At 36.2% G+C, this 15,209-nt stretch overlaps 1 protein-coding gene across 5 annotated transcripts in view; it reads right to left on the bottom strand.

Moving 5' to 3' along the window:
- STAG2 (stromal antigen 2) overlaps positions 1-15,209 on the bottom strand; it is a 74,272-nt gene that overhangs the window by 13,455 nt on the left and 45,608 nt on the right. For all 5 annotated transcript variants that reach the window (XM_041485446.1, XM_041485444.1, XM_041485445.1 and 2 more), the window contains 16 exons: positions 13,328-13,479; positions 12,030-12,103; positions 11,792-11,915; positions 10,660-10,758; positions 10,493-10,572; positions 9,856-9,963; positions 8,902-9,013; positions 8,206-8,323; positions 7,376-7,479; positions 6,418-6,510; positions 6,134-6,223; positions 4,878-5,081; positions 3,284-3,354; positions 2,890-2,977; positions 2,706-2,786; positions 542-634 (listed from right to left, as the gene is read on the bottom strand). In XM_041485446.1, the coding sequence (XP_041341380.1) occupies positions 542-634; positions 2,706-2,786; positions 2,890-2,977; positions 3,284-3,354; positions 4,878-5,081; positions 6,134-6,223; positions 6,418-6,510; positions 7,376-7,479; positions 8,206-8,323; positions 8,902-9,013; positions 9,856-9,963; positions 10,493-10,572; positions 10,660-10,758; positions 11,792-11,915; positions 12,030-12,103; positions 13,328-13,479 (1,691 nt within the window). The remainder of the gene's footprint in view (positions 1-541; positions 635-2,705; positions 2,787-2,889; positions 2,978-3,283; positions 3,355-4,877; positions 5,082-6,133; positions 6,224-6,417; positions 6,511-7,375; positions 7,480-8,205; positions 8,324-8,901; positions 9,014-9,855; positions 9,964-10,492; positions 10,573-10,659; positions 10,759-11,791; positions 11,916-12,029; positions 12,104-13,327; positions 13,480-15,209) is intronic.

The following is a 15,209-nucleotide window of genomic DNA, read 5'->3' as shown; positions in this document are numbered from 1 at the left end:
CAAATTCTTGGGACTCTGGAAAACTGAGGAATATATTGTGTTATGAAGCAACACAGAGAAAGAAGAGAAGCTGCACATGCATACATTCAAAGACAAAACAAAAAAAACCAAAAAAAACCCTTTTAAATAAATTGCCATCCTTAGCCAGTTTTGAGGCTATGAATCCACAGCTCCACAGGAGATGTGGGTCATTAGCACATGGTAAGCAAGAGGTTTGAAATGGAACTCTCACTCAGCTTATACCCAGAGGCTTCTACAGAGCACCTGCAGAGTCATTACTTAAAGTAACAAAAAGCTCCTTTGCATAAAACATTATGCTGCCTAAAATTACTCAAAAGAATCAAGTTTAAATTGATTCTGAAATCCTATGTACATGAGGAGGACAAGCACACAAGTACCATGGGCACTGACACTCAAAGGGCAGCCTGAACAGCCAGGACATCACGTTCCCACACAAGTGCCAAAAATATTAGCAAGAGGAATTTTTCAGCTGTGTTAAAAGTACAGTATTACAAGACTCCAAGTAACAACAGCCACTAACCTGTTCCTTAACAGCAGTATTTACATTGGTCAGGTAGTGTTGACAGATTTGACAGAACACTCTCATCTGCTTCTTTAGACGTAGAAGATCCTCCTTTAAAGAGAATGATTTCATGTAACAGTTTTGCTTTTTCAATTTTATAGTCCCATACAGTGCATTCACTTTCACAGAGCATTCCACCACAGACCTTAGTGGTAACACTCAAGTCCACTACATTATTCTAAAACATCACTATTACTAATAAAATTAGCAAGTAGCAATTTCCTTAATTTTGTCATTCTGTGTAGCACAAAATAGATGGCAGTTGGGATGAAAATCATATTATTTTATAAAAAAAGTAGTAACTAAAGAACCTGTTATGTAGGAGCAGAAAATAATCTCAATAAGGGACCACTTTTCCATTAAGTTCTTTTAATTCCTGCTGAAAGTATTACAAATTACATTTTGCTGCAAAACAGCTAGGTTAATCTTCATTTCTAAACTAACTTGTCAGTATTTAGCTCATCTTCTGCCATTAGGCTTGTGATAAATCTTGAATCACAGTTACAAAAACCTCAAGACTGCTGTTTACCCTTTAAGGAATAAGGTAACAAAACCTCCAAATCCTTCACACACCTACGCCGCCTCTCAACAATCTGTGCAGCCACTTCTTATCAGGTATTTGGGGTTGGAAATGTTAAAAGCCATTAAAAACACAGATGGGTAAACTAACCAGCCAGTGGTGAGGTTCATATTCATCTGTAACACCTTCAGACTATAATTACTCACTGGACTAAAGAAGTCTCAACAGATAGGGGAAAACCACAGTAATCTGATACAGGTGTTCTCTGTTATAAGATCATTAGTATGAGTTACATAGCATGATTTTCCACTCCTGCATCTACCAGAAGCTCAAACTACAACATCCTAAAATAAAATTTAAAAAAATTAAAGGAAAAATGTATGTATCCTCACATTAAAATGAGAGTATTGTAATAATGGATTATTAATTACTCATACACTATTAATGTCATGAGTTCTCTTTGTTTTCTCCCTAGTAAATTGTGACAGTCATAAACAACTTTTTTTTTCCCCTGTATTAATTACAGGCATAATAATCAAAGTGTTTAAAAAACCTGAAGAATTTACTTGTCTCCCCTCTGACATAAAGAAAGGTGTGTTAACAGTAACTCCAATAATGAAGTGCAACTCCAGCACAGATTTCCAGTAAAAAAAGCACTCTTCTTACAGGAACTGCAGAAAAAGTATGTTTGATTACAGGGATTACATTTTTTAATTTTAGATAGAGAAATCATTAAAATGTTTCAGCACTTACAAATTCCATTCTAAACAAGCTAGGCCTTTAAAAAAAGCCTTTTTTCGTTTGGCAGTTCACGATGTTTCAGCACTTACAAATTCCATTCTAAACAAGCTAGGCCTTTTGAAAAAGGCCTTTTTTCGTTTGGCAGTTCACACAGTGAACCACCTAATCAACCTCTTCAAGCAATGCTTGATACAGGAAACCTTAATCCTTTCTCTAAGATTTTTCAAGAAGTGAAATTAGAAAGATGACATTTGCCAGAGCTTTGCCCTTCAAGATTACTATACTTAGAACCAGAACAGGGCCTCTCATCATTCCCTGAAAAAATCTGAAATTTAACTTAATCTTCACATCTCTATTTAACAATAGATTCAAGACTGATGAAGGATAAAGTAGGACTGTGACACACTGAGCAATAAGAATACTATGATAGTGTAAAAATTCTTAGATCTCATCAACTTGTCACTGATACTACAAGGTTTCTAAACAAATCCAAATCAACTACCTGAGAGTAGTAAGATTAACTATTCTGTGTTTGGTGACTTCCATTCTACCCCTTTCTTGGCATTGTTACTGTGGCTGACAGGTATCATGTTTATTTACTATTATTTTAAAATTCAGTCAAATTAAACATAATACTGACATTTTAATAAAAACAATTAATGGAAGTACTAGGCTTGTAAAAGTAAAGAATGTGACTACTGAAACTATTAATTCAGAAGAACTTATTAAATAAGCAGGACTAGGTAGGTATCAATATAAAGAAAATTCCTAGTTTTAATTAATTCCATCACAGTTCTCACTTGCTGACACTGCAGCTATGTACAAATGTTTATTTACTAATACAACTGCAACAAGGCATACCTTTGTGGAACTGCTTTCAGTAACTTTTGCTAGCTGCCAAAGGATTACATAATGAGTACACTGCAGTGCATGAATAACAATCTGAAATCAAAAGGACAAAAAGCATTAGATGACAAAGACCAATAAAAGACAACAAAAAAAGCTATTTGTTGTTGTGCCTAAAGAACACATTTTAACTACAGACCTGTTCTGGCATGTCTCCATTTTCAATGCCAGTTTTCAATAGCTTGTAGTTGCAGCCAAACAAGTCCCATCTTGATAGGTCATGAGCACTGGAAGCATTAGAAATGAAGCAATAAGTATTATTTAACTAATACTATTCCTGCAATTTGAGGTTAACAACTACTAAAAGCTTAACTGGTCAAAAATAACTAATTAATTAATTACATTTTTAAAATTATGTTTAAAAAACCCAGCCACTGAATACCTCACCACCCAAACCAACACACATACAAAACATAAAAAAAAACCCCAAAACAACGCCATGAAGTTGCATTAAAAAGTAAGATGCATCATATTAAAAACAAACAACTCCCCCCACCACAAACTTTGACAGACATGTGCAGAAGCCAACTTACTTGTGAAAAGCAGTGATTCTCTTCAGTGTTGACAAGACTTGATATGCATCATCTTCATCAGGTTCCTCCCCCTATTTAATAATCATACAGTGAGATATCTCAAGCAGTGCAGTCTCAGTGAACTGGGGAACTTAATAAAACGAAACACACACACCCCCAAACTGGGGGCAGGAGAGGGTGCGGACCTGATTCTAAATTATTGATAAATTATTCATCATGTCACATATGCTTTCAGAAGAGAGAGAGACAGGGCAGCCAGCAGTTCATATCTAGAAATGGAGTCAATGATGTTCAATGTCTTTTCCAACCTCGACAATTCTAGGATTCTATAAAATAGCGGCTGAGGGAGAGAGAGGAGGAGGGGGGCAGCAAGGAAGGAGAAGGGAGAAAAAAAGGAAAAAGCCTGGGCTAGTGAAATGCGATGTATAATGTAGGTGCTTCTATTTTCTCTGAAGAATCCAGCAGAGGCCACTGTCAGACAAAAGACACTGGACTAGACGGGCCACAGGTCACTACTTCAGTCTTACTTTAATCACAGAAAAAAGTCTTTGAGTGAGGTAAGGGAACTGGTTTGTTCTAATCTTCCCATAAGCTCTGACAAACTTGCATTTAGTGAAAAAAGAGTAAAAATCAAAGAGTCAAAAAAGTATTTATACGTAAGATAAACTATCTGAGGTCAAGAAACTGCTCCTTAGTCTAGCAGAGATAATGCAAATTTTACTATTCTGTAGTTGCACAATCTATCAAAGAACTAAGGATTTCAACACTTCCACCAGAGTATTTGCCTTTTTCCTTCAAGCCAACTTCTGACATCTCATTTCCTTGCTTTACCTCTCATTCTTTCTTTTTATCACAAAGGGAAACAAATGGGCACATTTCTTGTTTAGGATTTCTAGAATGGAGTTCTAGCTCAGGACAACAAGCAAGAGAAAAAAGGAGAGCCTGATAGACTACATGCATCTAAGAAATGTTAAGAATGAAGCTGTCAAAAAGACACTTCCTATGCTCCTCACCACAGATGAAAAGGAGAAACAAATTTTGTCTGAATGTCAGAGATCCCACATAGTGAAGTTAAATACTCCATCAGAAGATTCTCACCTTCTGAGATCAACACAGTGTGGGAACAAAGTTATTTCTGATCTGCTAACTGCATCTGCTTGCATTCAGGAAGGGAGGGGGAGTGTTTTCTAGAGATTTTGATATTTAACAACAGCAACATGCAACCACAGGCAAGACTAGCAACAGTAGTACATCTGAGGAGAATCCTAGGGGAATTACAATACTACAACTCTCAAAGATGTAAGCCTCAAAAGCTAAGAGTAAAAAGTTTATGTATTTAATTGTTTATCTGAAACTTATCTCGAATTCCCAAAGGACTCTTGTCAAAAGGAGACCAAAATTAAAGACTCACTAGAAGAACAGTCTGTGTTCACACTATCACAGCAGTGACACTGTTGTATTATTGCACTTGACTTAAGAGTTTTGAAAACCAGAGGGAAGTTCCCATCCCTAGCTCTGACTTGCAGAGAAAGACAGAAAAACTACTGAAAATATTTACAAGGGCAGGAAAAGGTGATCTTGCACATTAAAATACCTCTTGCAGGAAGTCCTCAAGAAGTCGATTAAACTTGTCTGCCAATTCATCTATTAACTGACTTCTTGCAATGTCAACCCTGTTAAAGATTGTGAATTCTTCATTACAGAGAGCATGGTAGGTTTTTGAACAGGCTTCCAAAACATCTATATCTGTGTGCTTCTCCACAATATCCCGAATTTGTCGCAGTAAGGCATCCAAATGCTACAAGGAAGACAAAGAAAAAAAGATGTATTCTTATTTTCATATACATATATATACACACACGCAAATATACACACGCATTTTTAATAAACCTTAAAGAATTTTAAAAGGTAAATTCTGTTTATTACTTTTGTAACTATGATACAGAACACAAACACCTTCTAGAAAATCAGTGAAGCTTCTGAGAAATTAGGTCTATCAAAAATTAAGTTGGAGCTTGTCAAAGACCAAATCACAGAAGTGATTAAAAATTTGCTATTGTTGGTATGGTCTTATCAAACACTTGAATTTGCAGTGACAACTGAACAACACAGAAGTATTTACCTCCCACTCACACAAACATGTATGCATGTTTATGTGTGCCTTAAAGGCTGTGCAATTGAAGTTCTACTTTCATAACACTCTACTGTCCACCAACTAAAGCCAACTTCAGCTGTTCATATATTCCTCCCCTCAACCTGAGATGCTCACTGCTGCTCGATCACTGCTGGCTGTGCTGTCATCTACACATTTCATCACTTTTTGACTCTAACGAGCTTTCCAGCTCCTTCCTTCACAATGCAATAGCACATCTGACAATGAGACAGAGATGAGAACAGCTTCATCATCCTAGCAGATAAAATGAGAGCAGTAACTGCATCATTTGTGATCTGGTATGCTTCCTCTTTTTCATGCAATGATCATGGTGGTTTTCTAGTTTCAGTGACAGAAAAAGAACTTACTGAGTTGTTTCTACAAGCTTTATCTGTCAGACAGCTATCACAAATATGACCATAACCCAGCAATAAACGTTCTCAATTTAAGTTCATTTAACTGGAAGATTTTCTGTTAAAGCTGGCCAGACAGGCCTTAGAAGACTCATATTTTCAGTATCTCTAAGAAGAGCAGCCAGTCACAACGCTGAAACTGAAGTCACACTATCAGTAAGGGTTACAATAAATAAAATCTCCTTTACACAAAAAACCACTCCTAAAATGGTGATTGAAATTCCAGTGATGATGTCTAAATTCGGGGACTTTTCCTTTAATGTTTATGTGTGGATGTTACTGTACCTTTTCTAATCGCCCCGTTGTATAAATTTCCAAATCAAAGTACTGTGGCAACTGCAGCAAGTTGGTGACTTTTTCAGCATCTACAGAATACTGTAAAATTGGCAAGGACGAAAGTTTAGTTGAAAAAGTCTTGGACAACACAATTCATTATAGAACAAGTAAATATAAACAAGGATTAGTAAGAAAAAATACAAAACTCGTGGCAAGCTGTATCGTTAATTACAGAAATATACTTGTAAACATTTCAACAATCATCCATCAGCAAGAAATGGAATTAAACCTACCTTTGCTAGCAACTGAGGAAGTGCCACCGCAAAAAGCTCAGTGATTTTTGTCCTGTCATCCAGCTGGGTTTTCTTTTCCTTTGCTGTCAGCACCTAAAACATTGATATTGTGAGAATGTTACAGCTAGAAGTTCTGGTGCAAAGTTTCATTATCATTAGTGAAATGATTAGGTATATGGAACTCTAAAATCACTGTAATGTATCAATGTAAAGCAGCGGGAAAGTGTGCAATTTAAAAAAAAATAAAAAGGAAAAAACTAACATTCAGCATTCAAAAATGCAATTAAAAGTCAGTCCTAACACTATTAAGATTATCTTGAAAACAGAAGTGATAACCTGGAACAAAAGGTTTACCTTTCCTGCAAAAAAATACCATGACTGGAATGATAATGTAAGAATGGGAACCCCTTCAGCCTACAATTTTAAACAATATTTACTCAATTAATTTGTCAATCCTATTTTCAAACAAGCTTTCAACCTGCTCCTAAATGGGTTTCTTACCAAAATTTGCACCAGTATTGAGAGAAGACTGCTTAATGTCTCCACGAAAGAGGCTGTCTGAACTCCATACAACCACAGAAGAGAACTGGTGGACTGGCCTTCTTTCAAGAGACTATGTGGTGTATTTTCCTGTCCCTCATTTTGTTCTTTCCCACTGAAAACAGTTTTAGCTTTTCCTAAACATTGATTCTAGTCCTCCCTTCAAACCAATACTGTTTTCAAAATCAATTTTTGTTATTTTAATAGTACAAACAAATGCAGTAGTTTGAACAGTACTAAGCACGTGCCCAAGTCCAGAAAAAGCAAACCAGCCAGGGTAGTCAGATGTAGAGACCAAAGCTGAATCTCCCATCTCAGTCCCTTCAGCAGCAACAGCCTACAGTCTCCTCCTTCTTCCCACAGTGGCCCCACAGAGCCATTCCCACATCTCTAGATGAGCAGGTTTTTTGCTTCCTACCCTTTTCCCCGTTCCTCTTCCCACCGGAGGATGACATTCAGCCGCTTGCCGAATGGTACAAAGCATGATTTCAATCAGTGCGCTTTCCTGCCTGTCTGTTAAAGCTGAAATTTAAGAAACAGATGTTAACATACAACTTATTTTTCATTTTTCACAAGGATTGAGATATACTGGGGTTTTTGTTTGAGTTTTGGGGTTTTTTTCCAGCTTCTTTCGTTTAAGGCAAAAAGAGAGACATGTAGACCAACAGCTCATTTCCAGAGATGGGGGTGACAGAGGGGACAGAGAAAGTACCTTATGAAATGACATCAGAAAATACTGAAAAATTGAGGGAATATCTATCACTGGATGGGTCATAGGATGGGATGGAAAAAACACTACGTTTTGTAATTATATTACCTGCTTTCTGTTTTTCAGATGTCCATTTACTAGGACCTATGAATTACAGAATTATACCAGGGGTTTTGTTTGGGTCTACTGTCATCAAAGAAATTATGGTATTTTTCCATATGGCAGTTGTAACAATAAATTAACCAGTTTCACAAGCAGCTTAGTTTCTCTGTGCCAAAAGTGCAGCCTGAACTTGTGGAACACCAAGGCAACACTGCATGCTAATTCCTTCTCTTTTCTTCTAACCACTGTTCTTGTGTAACACTTCCATACCAGGTGGTGATCTCTTTCTACACTTCCTCACGTTTCATAATTGGTATTGGTGACTTCTTATAGTCATGGAAACACAGAAAATATACGTAAACATCTCTTTTTCCCTTATTTCAAGCCTAACAAAAACTGCACAGCAATATAAACAAAGATCTACAAAAATCTCTTACGTTCTTCTCCATTGAGAGGCTCCTCCAGCAGAAGACTGTTCATACATTCCCAGTCCTTCAAGAGGTCTGTTGCACAGTCCCACATGCTGTCCACAAGATAAGCAGCATGTTCATGCAACTAAAATAAGAACACATTAAGTACTTTATCAGCAATGAAAATTATTACAGAACTATAATACAGAGCATTTCTCCCACTTGGCTCCTGCCTGTGGTAAAAACAGAGAACAAATTTTGCAAACTCTCTGGTTAAACAGAAGATTGTCTTCCCCAATTAACTTGAAAAGATGAATCCAGACCAACAGCTGCAAGGAGTAGTGCTATAGGATCTGTTGGAACTTGGGGTATAGGTGGGTAGGCATTGTGGGGTTTTTTGCTTTTTTTCTCTCTTCCCTTTTAGATCTATCAAATCACAATTTCTTTACACTTATACATCACCATGTTTATCAGAGCAGCACTCACAGCCTGTCTCAATACTATGTACTGACAGATCCTTCGAATAAACAACCATACAAAACAGTCTTTTGACCCCCGGGTTGCTCAAACAACAGGAAAACCAGGACAGATTCATGGTTATTAACCAATGAGTGGGGGGAAAAAAAACAACAAAATTTAACTGACAAAAATTAGAACTACAACAACAACCAAACCTCCCCCCCCCCATCATAAAAACAGGGACATCCCTGAAACCCAACTTACTTCACTTTCCAGAAAGAAAAACACTAATGTCTTCACAAGATTCGCATTTGGACTTTGTCTTCCCCTCCTTTTCAGTATTCCATCATCTTCAGCATCTCTGCGGCTGAAAAGCCTAAAAGAAAAATTATTTCTTGACAAATTTCTTCTTCACTACCTTCACCATAGTCAATTCACATCAAAATACAGAGTTTTTACACACTAATACCTTGTTGCTTCGCTCCATATTTACTTTGAAAGGAAGTAATTTGGGACAAGTATCATTTGAACAATTTCATATATGCATTTTATATATGCTGAGTTGATATGCCACTGACTGTTTCCAGTGGGATGTACAATTATAACAAAATGCTTTACAAACATCACTGATTACTGCAGGTGCTTGAGGTCCTATGCTCCTCCTCAGCAAACAATATTTTCTGAACCTCCCTACAGGAGACTTTAAAGCAGCTAAGAAATATTGGAAGGAGGTCTGAAAAGTATTAAGTGGAAACTCCATTTTGTTCTCCTACACACCTGAATGCTGCGTTTTTAGTGGATTTTTTAAATGAAAAATATTTTATGAAATGGTCACATGGGACAATGGGGAGGAAGGCAGGCACAGGGGAGGAACTACAAATGGGAAAACACTCATGATGTAAGCCCGAGTTTTAGGCCCCAAACTACATCAGCATTTTAAGACTTTTCACAGGAAGAATGGGAAAGGAGAAGACATAAGAACATTTTTATTATATTCCCTGAAGGTACAAACTTTCAAAGTGCAGCCTTCCAAACTTCTATTTCCCATTTAGAAAAACTACAGCAGTTTAGAAAATACAGTAATGCTCTTTCTTAAGGCTACTTTATGATTTTTTTTTCCTTTTCTTGGTTAAATCTAATAAGAATTATTGTATTAATGCACACAGATGCACAAAAATCTACAGGATCAAGAAGTTAACTGTAATTTCTCCATCTTACTTTTTATAAAGAAATTCCCCTGCGGCAACTGCTACTGGCCGATGAGCTGAATAAACCAGGTGGTAGACATTTTCACAGTCTTCTGCAGTCAGAACTTCTTCACTACTCCTAGGGGTAGGGATGGGAAGAAGGAAAGAAAGAAAGAAAGAAAAAACCAAAAAGGCTGAGTCAACAAAGTATGAGCTCTAATGAGGGAGATGGAATGAATGAGAACCTAAACCTTTTCCTTCAATTTATCATCCTAAAACTCCAGAGTCTTAGTTCCTAAGTCTTCCTGAACAAAATACACTGATGAAGTATGAGCTCTTGCTAGAAGGTTATGCTCAAGAGTTCAACTACTGTGCCATGTTCAATATATTCTGTGTTCTTCATTTCAAACACTCCATGATAGTTTTTAACTATGAGGCTGAATTCGAAGTCCCTAGCCCTTACACCTACTGAACTGTGGGAGATAAGTAGTAACACTGTTCTAGACAGATTACTTTTGGAATTCCATTTTCTTTGAGTGTAAGATGCATAGACATTTCTACAGCCTTCAGATTATCTGAAGTGTCATGCTGCTGGCCTCATCCATAAAGCTAACACTTAAGTTTTGGTATTTGTTGTATGTCAGATAAGGAAACATACATGTACTTACTGTAAAACAAGAGTGAGTAATTTTATTGCTTGGACTGCAACATCATATTCTTTGTCAAGAGTCATAGACACAATTCTATCCTAAGAACACAAAAGAAAATATTTTTGAAGAGGAAAGAAATGTAATGCAAAGAATCATATATACTCAAAGTAAGAAGCAACACTAACCTTGAACCGACTAGTGAAGAGTTCCAATTTGGAATTAAGCTCCTTATTATAGTAAAGCCCTTGCAAAGCAGTTAGGCATTTGAGTCTTACTTCTCCTTGCTAAAATAAAATTAAGAACTGAATTAAAAGTCAAGTATAGGATACAAATGTGATCTTCATGTCATACAAGACAAGTTTCTTTTACAGTCAGAATTATTTCAAGAACAAAGATTAAATTCTGTCACAATACACTACCAATAATCATGTTAATGACATAAGAATATAACCTTGTTTGTAACAAAGCAGTGAACAAAAACCAACAAAAACCCCCAAGGTCTTCCTGCAGTTACCATCTCCATAAATCAAAATACACCTGTTTCATTCTTTCTAAACACTCAAGATATTTCTGTCATTGATGACCATACCTTGCTCAGTCAAAATTACTAAGTAGATAATGAGAGAAATATTCCTGTCAAAATACAAGATCTGCTTCAGCAGAGAACATGCTCTAAGGTAAAGATGACCTCACCCCACTGCCAGAGGTTACTGGGTTTTTACACCAAGCCTGTGAACAGCACAACAAGACTGAGCATCCCTCATTTATTTCACTTAAAATTCAACAGCAGGAAGTTTCCGATGCAAGAACTGAGGCAATGTGCTGACTCAATAATGAGTCAGGGAGTATTTGTAAACTATATTGACTCCTCCAAGCAGAGAACAGTCTCTAGGTGGTAGCTGGTAAATAACAGCTTGAGGCACTAACCAGCACAAAAGGGGGCTTTCCCCATACTTTCTGCAGCTAGATGAGAATGCTAGAGTTTCGTAACTTGGCAAAACAGAGTACTGCCAGTCTATAGGGATGACATGCATTAATTTGAAGTAGTTAAGCACTATGAACTACAAGTTTGCATCAGCAACAAATAGAAAAGACCATTTGCCTACAAATAAGTTTCTTTAAAAAATCTATATGTACTCTCTAAAAACATTCAAATCTGGCTTATATGCATTTTGCAATGCCAGTATTTCTGAATGATAAGGAAAGCAGTGACCAATTCAAACAGTTAAGAGATCCAAACATAGTCTAGAAAGATCAATAACCAGAACCAAGGAGTTCTGCTTCTTGGTTCTGCTCCTTTTGCTCTGTGCAGTTTACCTTGTCATGCATAGTCCACCCCACATATTTTAAGTAGCTGTCATTGAGGAAGGCATCACTGTACATTTTCATCCATATTCCGATCTCCTCAATGCAGATGGCTCTTATTTCAGCAATTGCATCTCTGTGGAGAGAAGTGGGGCAGTAAATTCAAAGAGATGAATAATTAGAAATAACCTGCCCCCAGCTTCCAGAAGAAATTAATGATGCTACACATTACTTACTGAGAGAAACTTACCGATATCTATGCACAAAAACACCTTTAAATATTGCATTCATCATGTTTTCTATTTCATCCTGATTTTCTTGAAGCTGAAAGAATGTAGAGAGTACGTAAACAGTGAGCAGCATTTTTACAGTCAGATCAGATGGTGCTGATGCTAGGCAATCTAAATTAACATTTACAAGTGTGACTATTAAATCCTTTCACAGACCTGTTTCACAGTACAATATGCTATTATTTAAGAAATTTTATCTACCACAGCATACAAATTTTAGTAATTCTGATCACTGGGAAACTGTTTTTCAAGTGTAACAAAGACAGCTTGCATTTCTGAAAGGTCCTTCTTAATTAATTTGTAAGAAAACCTGATTTAATTTTCTAGTAACAGCATTGCTTTTTTATGTATCTATGCATTACTCACACTAGGAGAAGTCCTGCACACACATCTAAAACAACTACATTGAATGGGTTGTTAAGAGATCAGTCTCAAACTGCAAGATCTTTGGGAGATGATCAGAAGGCAAACTTGTTAGTTTGTCTGAACAGTCAGGGAAAAAAAAAAACCTTAACAGGTAACAGTACAAATGCTGAAGAGCAAAGGTGAGATGTTTCCTTTGATCATGAGGAAGTTATTCCTAATGTCTAAAAACCAAAAACCTAAAAGAAAATAAACATTACCACCACCACCCAAAAAAAAAAAAAATCAAAAAACAAACCCACCAATTGCCCCAAAAGTAAAAACTAAAACCTGATTGAATTAGGGCTTTCAACAAGACAACATTGTCAGCAATGAATCAGCAAGTCTCTTTTACACAAAAGAAAGAAAACAGAAGTAGACTGCATTTGCAACTTTGATAGAGCTTTCTTTACATGAAAAAAGCCCTATCTAAAGCCTTTAAATACATTTTCTGCTGAGATCATTATTGACATTATAAAAGCAGTATTTTGCTCCAAGATCACGGAGATCTTCTCTAGAAGCCTAAACTTGTCAATGTGTGGTAATTTTTGTTACATATTTGAGCTCAATGTAGAAAACTCATCAAGAAATACAATAAAAATGTATCTCTTACTGATTGCAGTCAGTCTCTCTCACTAACTTCACTGCAACACTACTATTTTTAAGACTCTACATTTACTTCTTTTTACAGAAAACCAGACAGTAAGAAGCACCTCGCAAAGTTTTTTAAGCATTAAACATGAACAACCTGAAGAGCGAGAGAGATGGATAACTACCAAAACCAATTACAGAACAAGATTCATTATTAGTGGCCATTTATGAACTTTTATATTTATGAACATGTAGTTGCACTAACCTCCTTTCTCTTCTGTAGTAAGAGTTCCAGCCTATCATTAGCTCGTTTCCCAATGATTTTATTTCGTTCTGCTTCATACTGCCGCTGTGTATTGTCCATGTTAATACTTAGATTTAATGCCACATTCACTAAAGCAGTCATGAGTTTCATGGCTACAAAAACAAGTGAAAAGAATAAGGATTATTTAAAAGGTTACCTAACCTAAGAAAACAGAAGAAAAATCTTGACACCTCTTCTGGTAAACTCTTTCTGTATCTATGAAAATATATTTACAGTAATGTTTTGATACACAAACTTATGCCATGTTTTACCAAGCACTGCATCACTATTTATCACGACAATAGATGCAATATTGCTATTCTGTTCTTTTTTGTCATTTCTTTAATGCTATAAGCATTATTTTTATTATACACACATTATTATTATTATTATTATTATTATTATTATTATTATTATTATTATTATTAAGATATAGGATCTGTTTCCTCCCCAAAATAAAAGTAGAATGTAAGATTTACAAACTTATCCCAAGAGATACTAGAAGAATTGTTATCAGAGTCACTTAGACTGGTACCATTCAGTCTTAAATATACAAGAAGTTTCTTTCTTCAAAAGGAAATGTCTTAGACAATTAACACCACCATATCACACCAGTCTTTTCCCCTTAATTTTAAAGAGGTGCAGGTTTTTCAAAGATTCATTTATTAGCAGAAGCAGAGAGCACATTAGCCAACTACAAGCCAGAAAACAGAAAACCAAAATATGAAACACACTTGCATGGGATTTTTGTGTCCTTTAATTTTTAGATCAAACCTTTTTAAAAGAGTTCAGACAAATACCCCTTTTTCAGAAACTAGGTGATCAATTGTCTACTTGCTTGCCTTGGGATCTTCTGTAATAAGGCATAAAAGGGCTTGCACTGGCAGAGCAGACACAGAAAATTCTTGTGCATCTATCAGCAGCATAAAGCTAATGAGCAAGGCTTAAAGACATGCAGTTATACTGAAATATCACCTCACACTGTGATCTCCAAGATTAAAGAGCAAGTCTGAGTTAATCACAGATGCCAAAATTACCAGAAGTACTAGTAAATATGGATACAAGGACTTGCCTAGCACTCTTTTCCACATAAAATACAATCTTCAACAATACAAGCAGTAAAACTCAGATGAATACACAAAACCAACAGAATTGACTGCTGATGTGAACAAATGGAAACACATGGCTTATAAAAAAATATTTTGTTTGACAGAAACTAACAGGCAACAGGGCAACTTCTGCAAGTTTTATTCAGGCACAACTCCAATTAAAAAAAAAAATTAAAAAAAAAAAAAAAAAAGAAACCCCGAAGGTAATGGCTTAATGACTTGCTTTTTAAGACCTAGAATTTGTCTTAAGTCATACAGTACAACAGTCAAAACCGATGATACAGCAAAATCTGTAAATTCTCCTGAAATAAAAAGTTTTGTTCCTCTCTCCATAAGAAATGCTCTGGCTGGTGGAAGTCACACGGCAGCAGCCCCATGTGCAGTGTGCTAATGTAAATTCAAGAGGGCTATCAAGGATACAGAAGGACTGACATGACAGTTAGGACTGAAGCCAGCTGTGCATCAGTCAGGTCAAGCTAACAATTATCGCTTCCAGTGTGGCAAAGGTAAGGTAAAATTAGGCTCAGTTTCACACTCAGCCTAATTTTACCTTATTCAAAGTAAAATTGTTACCATAAGCTCACATAAGCTGACAGCTGCACAATGCCATTCACAATCCTGCCTCAGTAATCACTGCAAGTTTAGAACTCCCTTATCCAAGAAGCTCATCCTTTGTCCACACAAATACATGTTTCTTTGAAACACTTTATACTTAACTCATAAAGGATTTCTTC

This window comes from Pyrgilauda ruficollis, unplaced genomic scaffold (genome assembly GCF_017590135.1).
Source record: "Pyrgilauda ruficollis isolate IOZ18807 unplaced genomic scaffold, ASM1759013v1 scaffold7, whole genome shotgun sequence".
In the NCBI taxonomy this organism is placed as follows: domain Eukaryota; kingdom Metazoa; phylum Chordata; class Aves; order Passeriformes; family Passeridae; genus Pyrgilauda; species Pyrgilauda ruficollis.
This window is presented reverse-complemented; position numbering and strand designations above follow the sequence as displayed.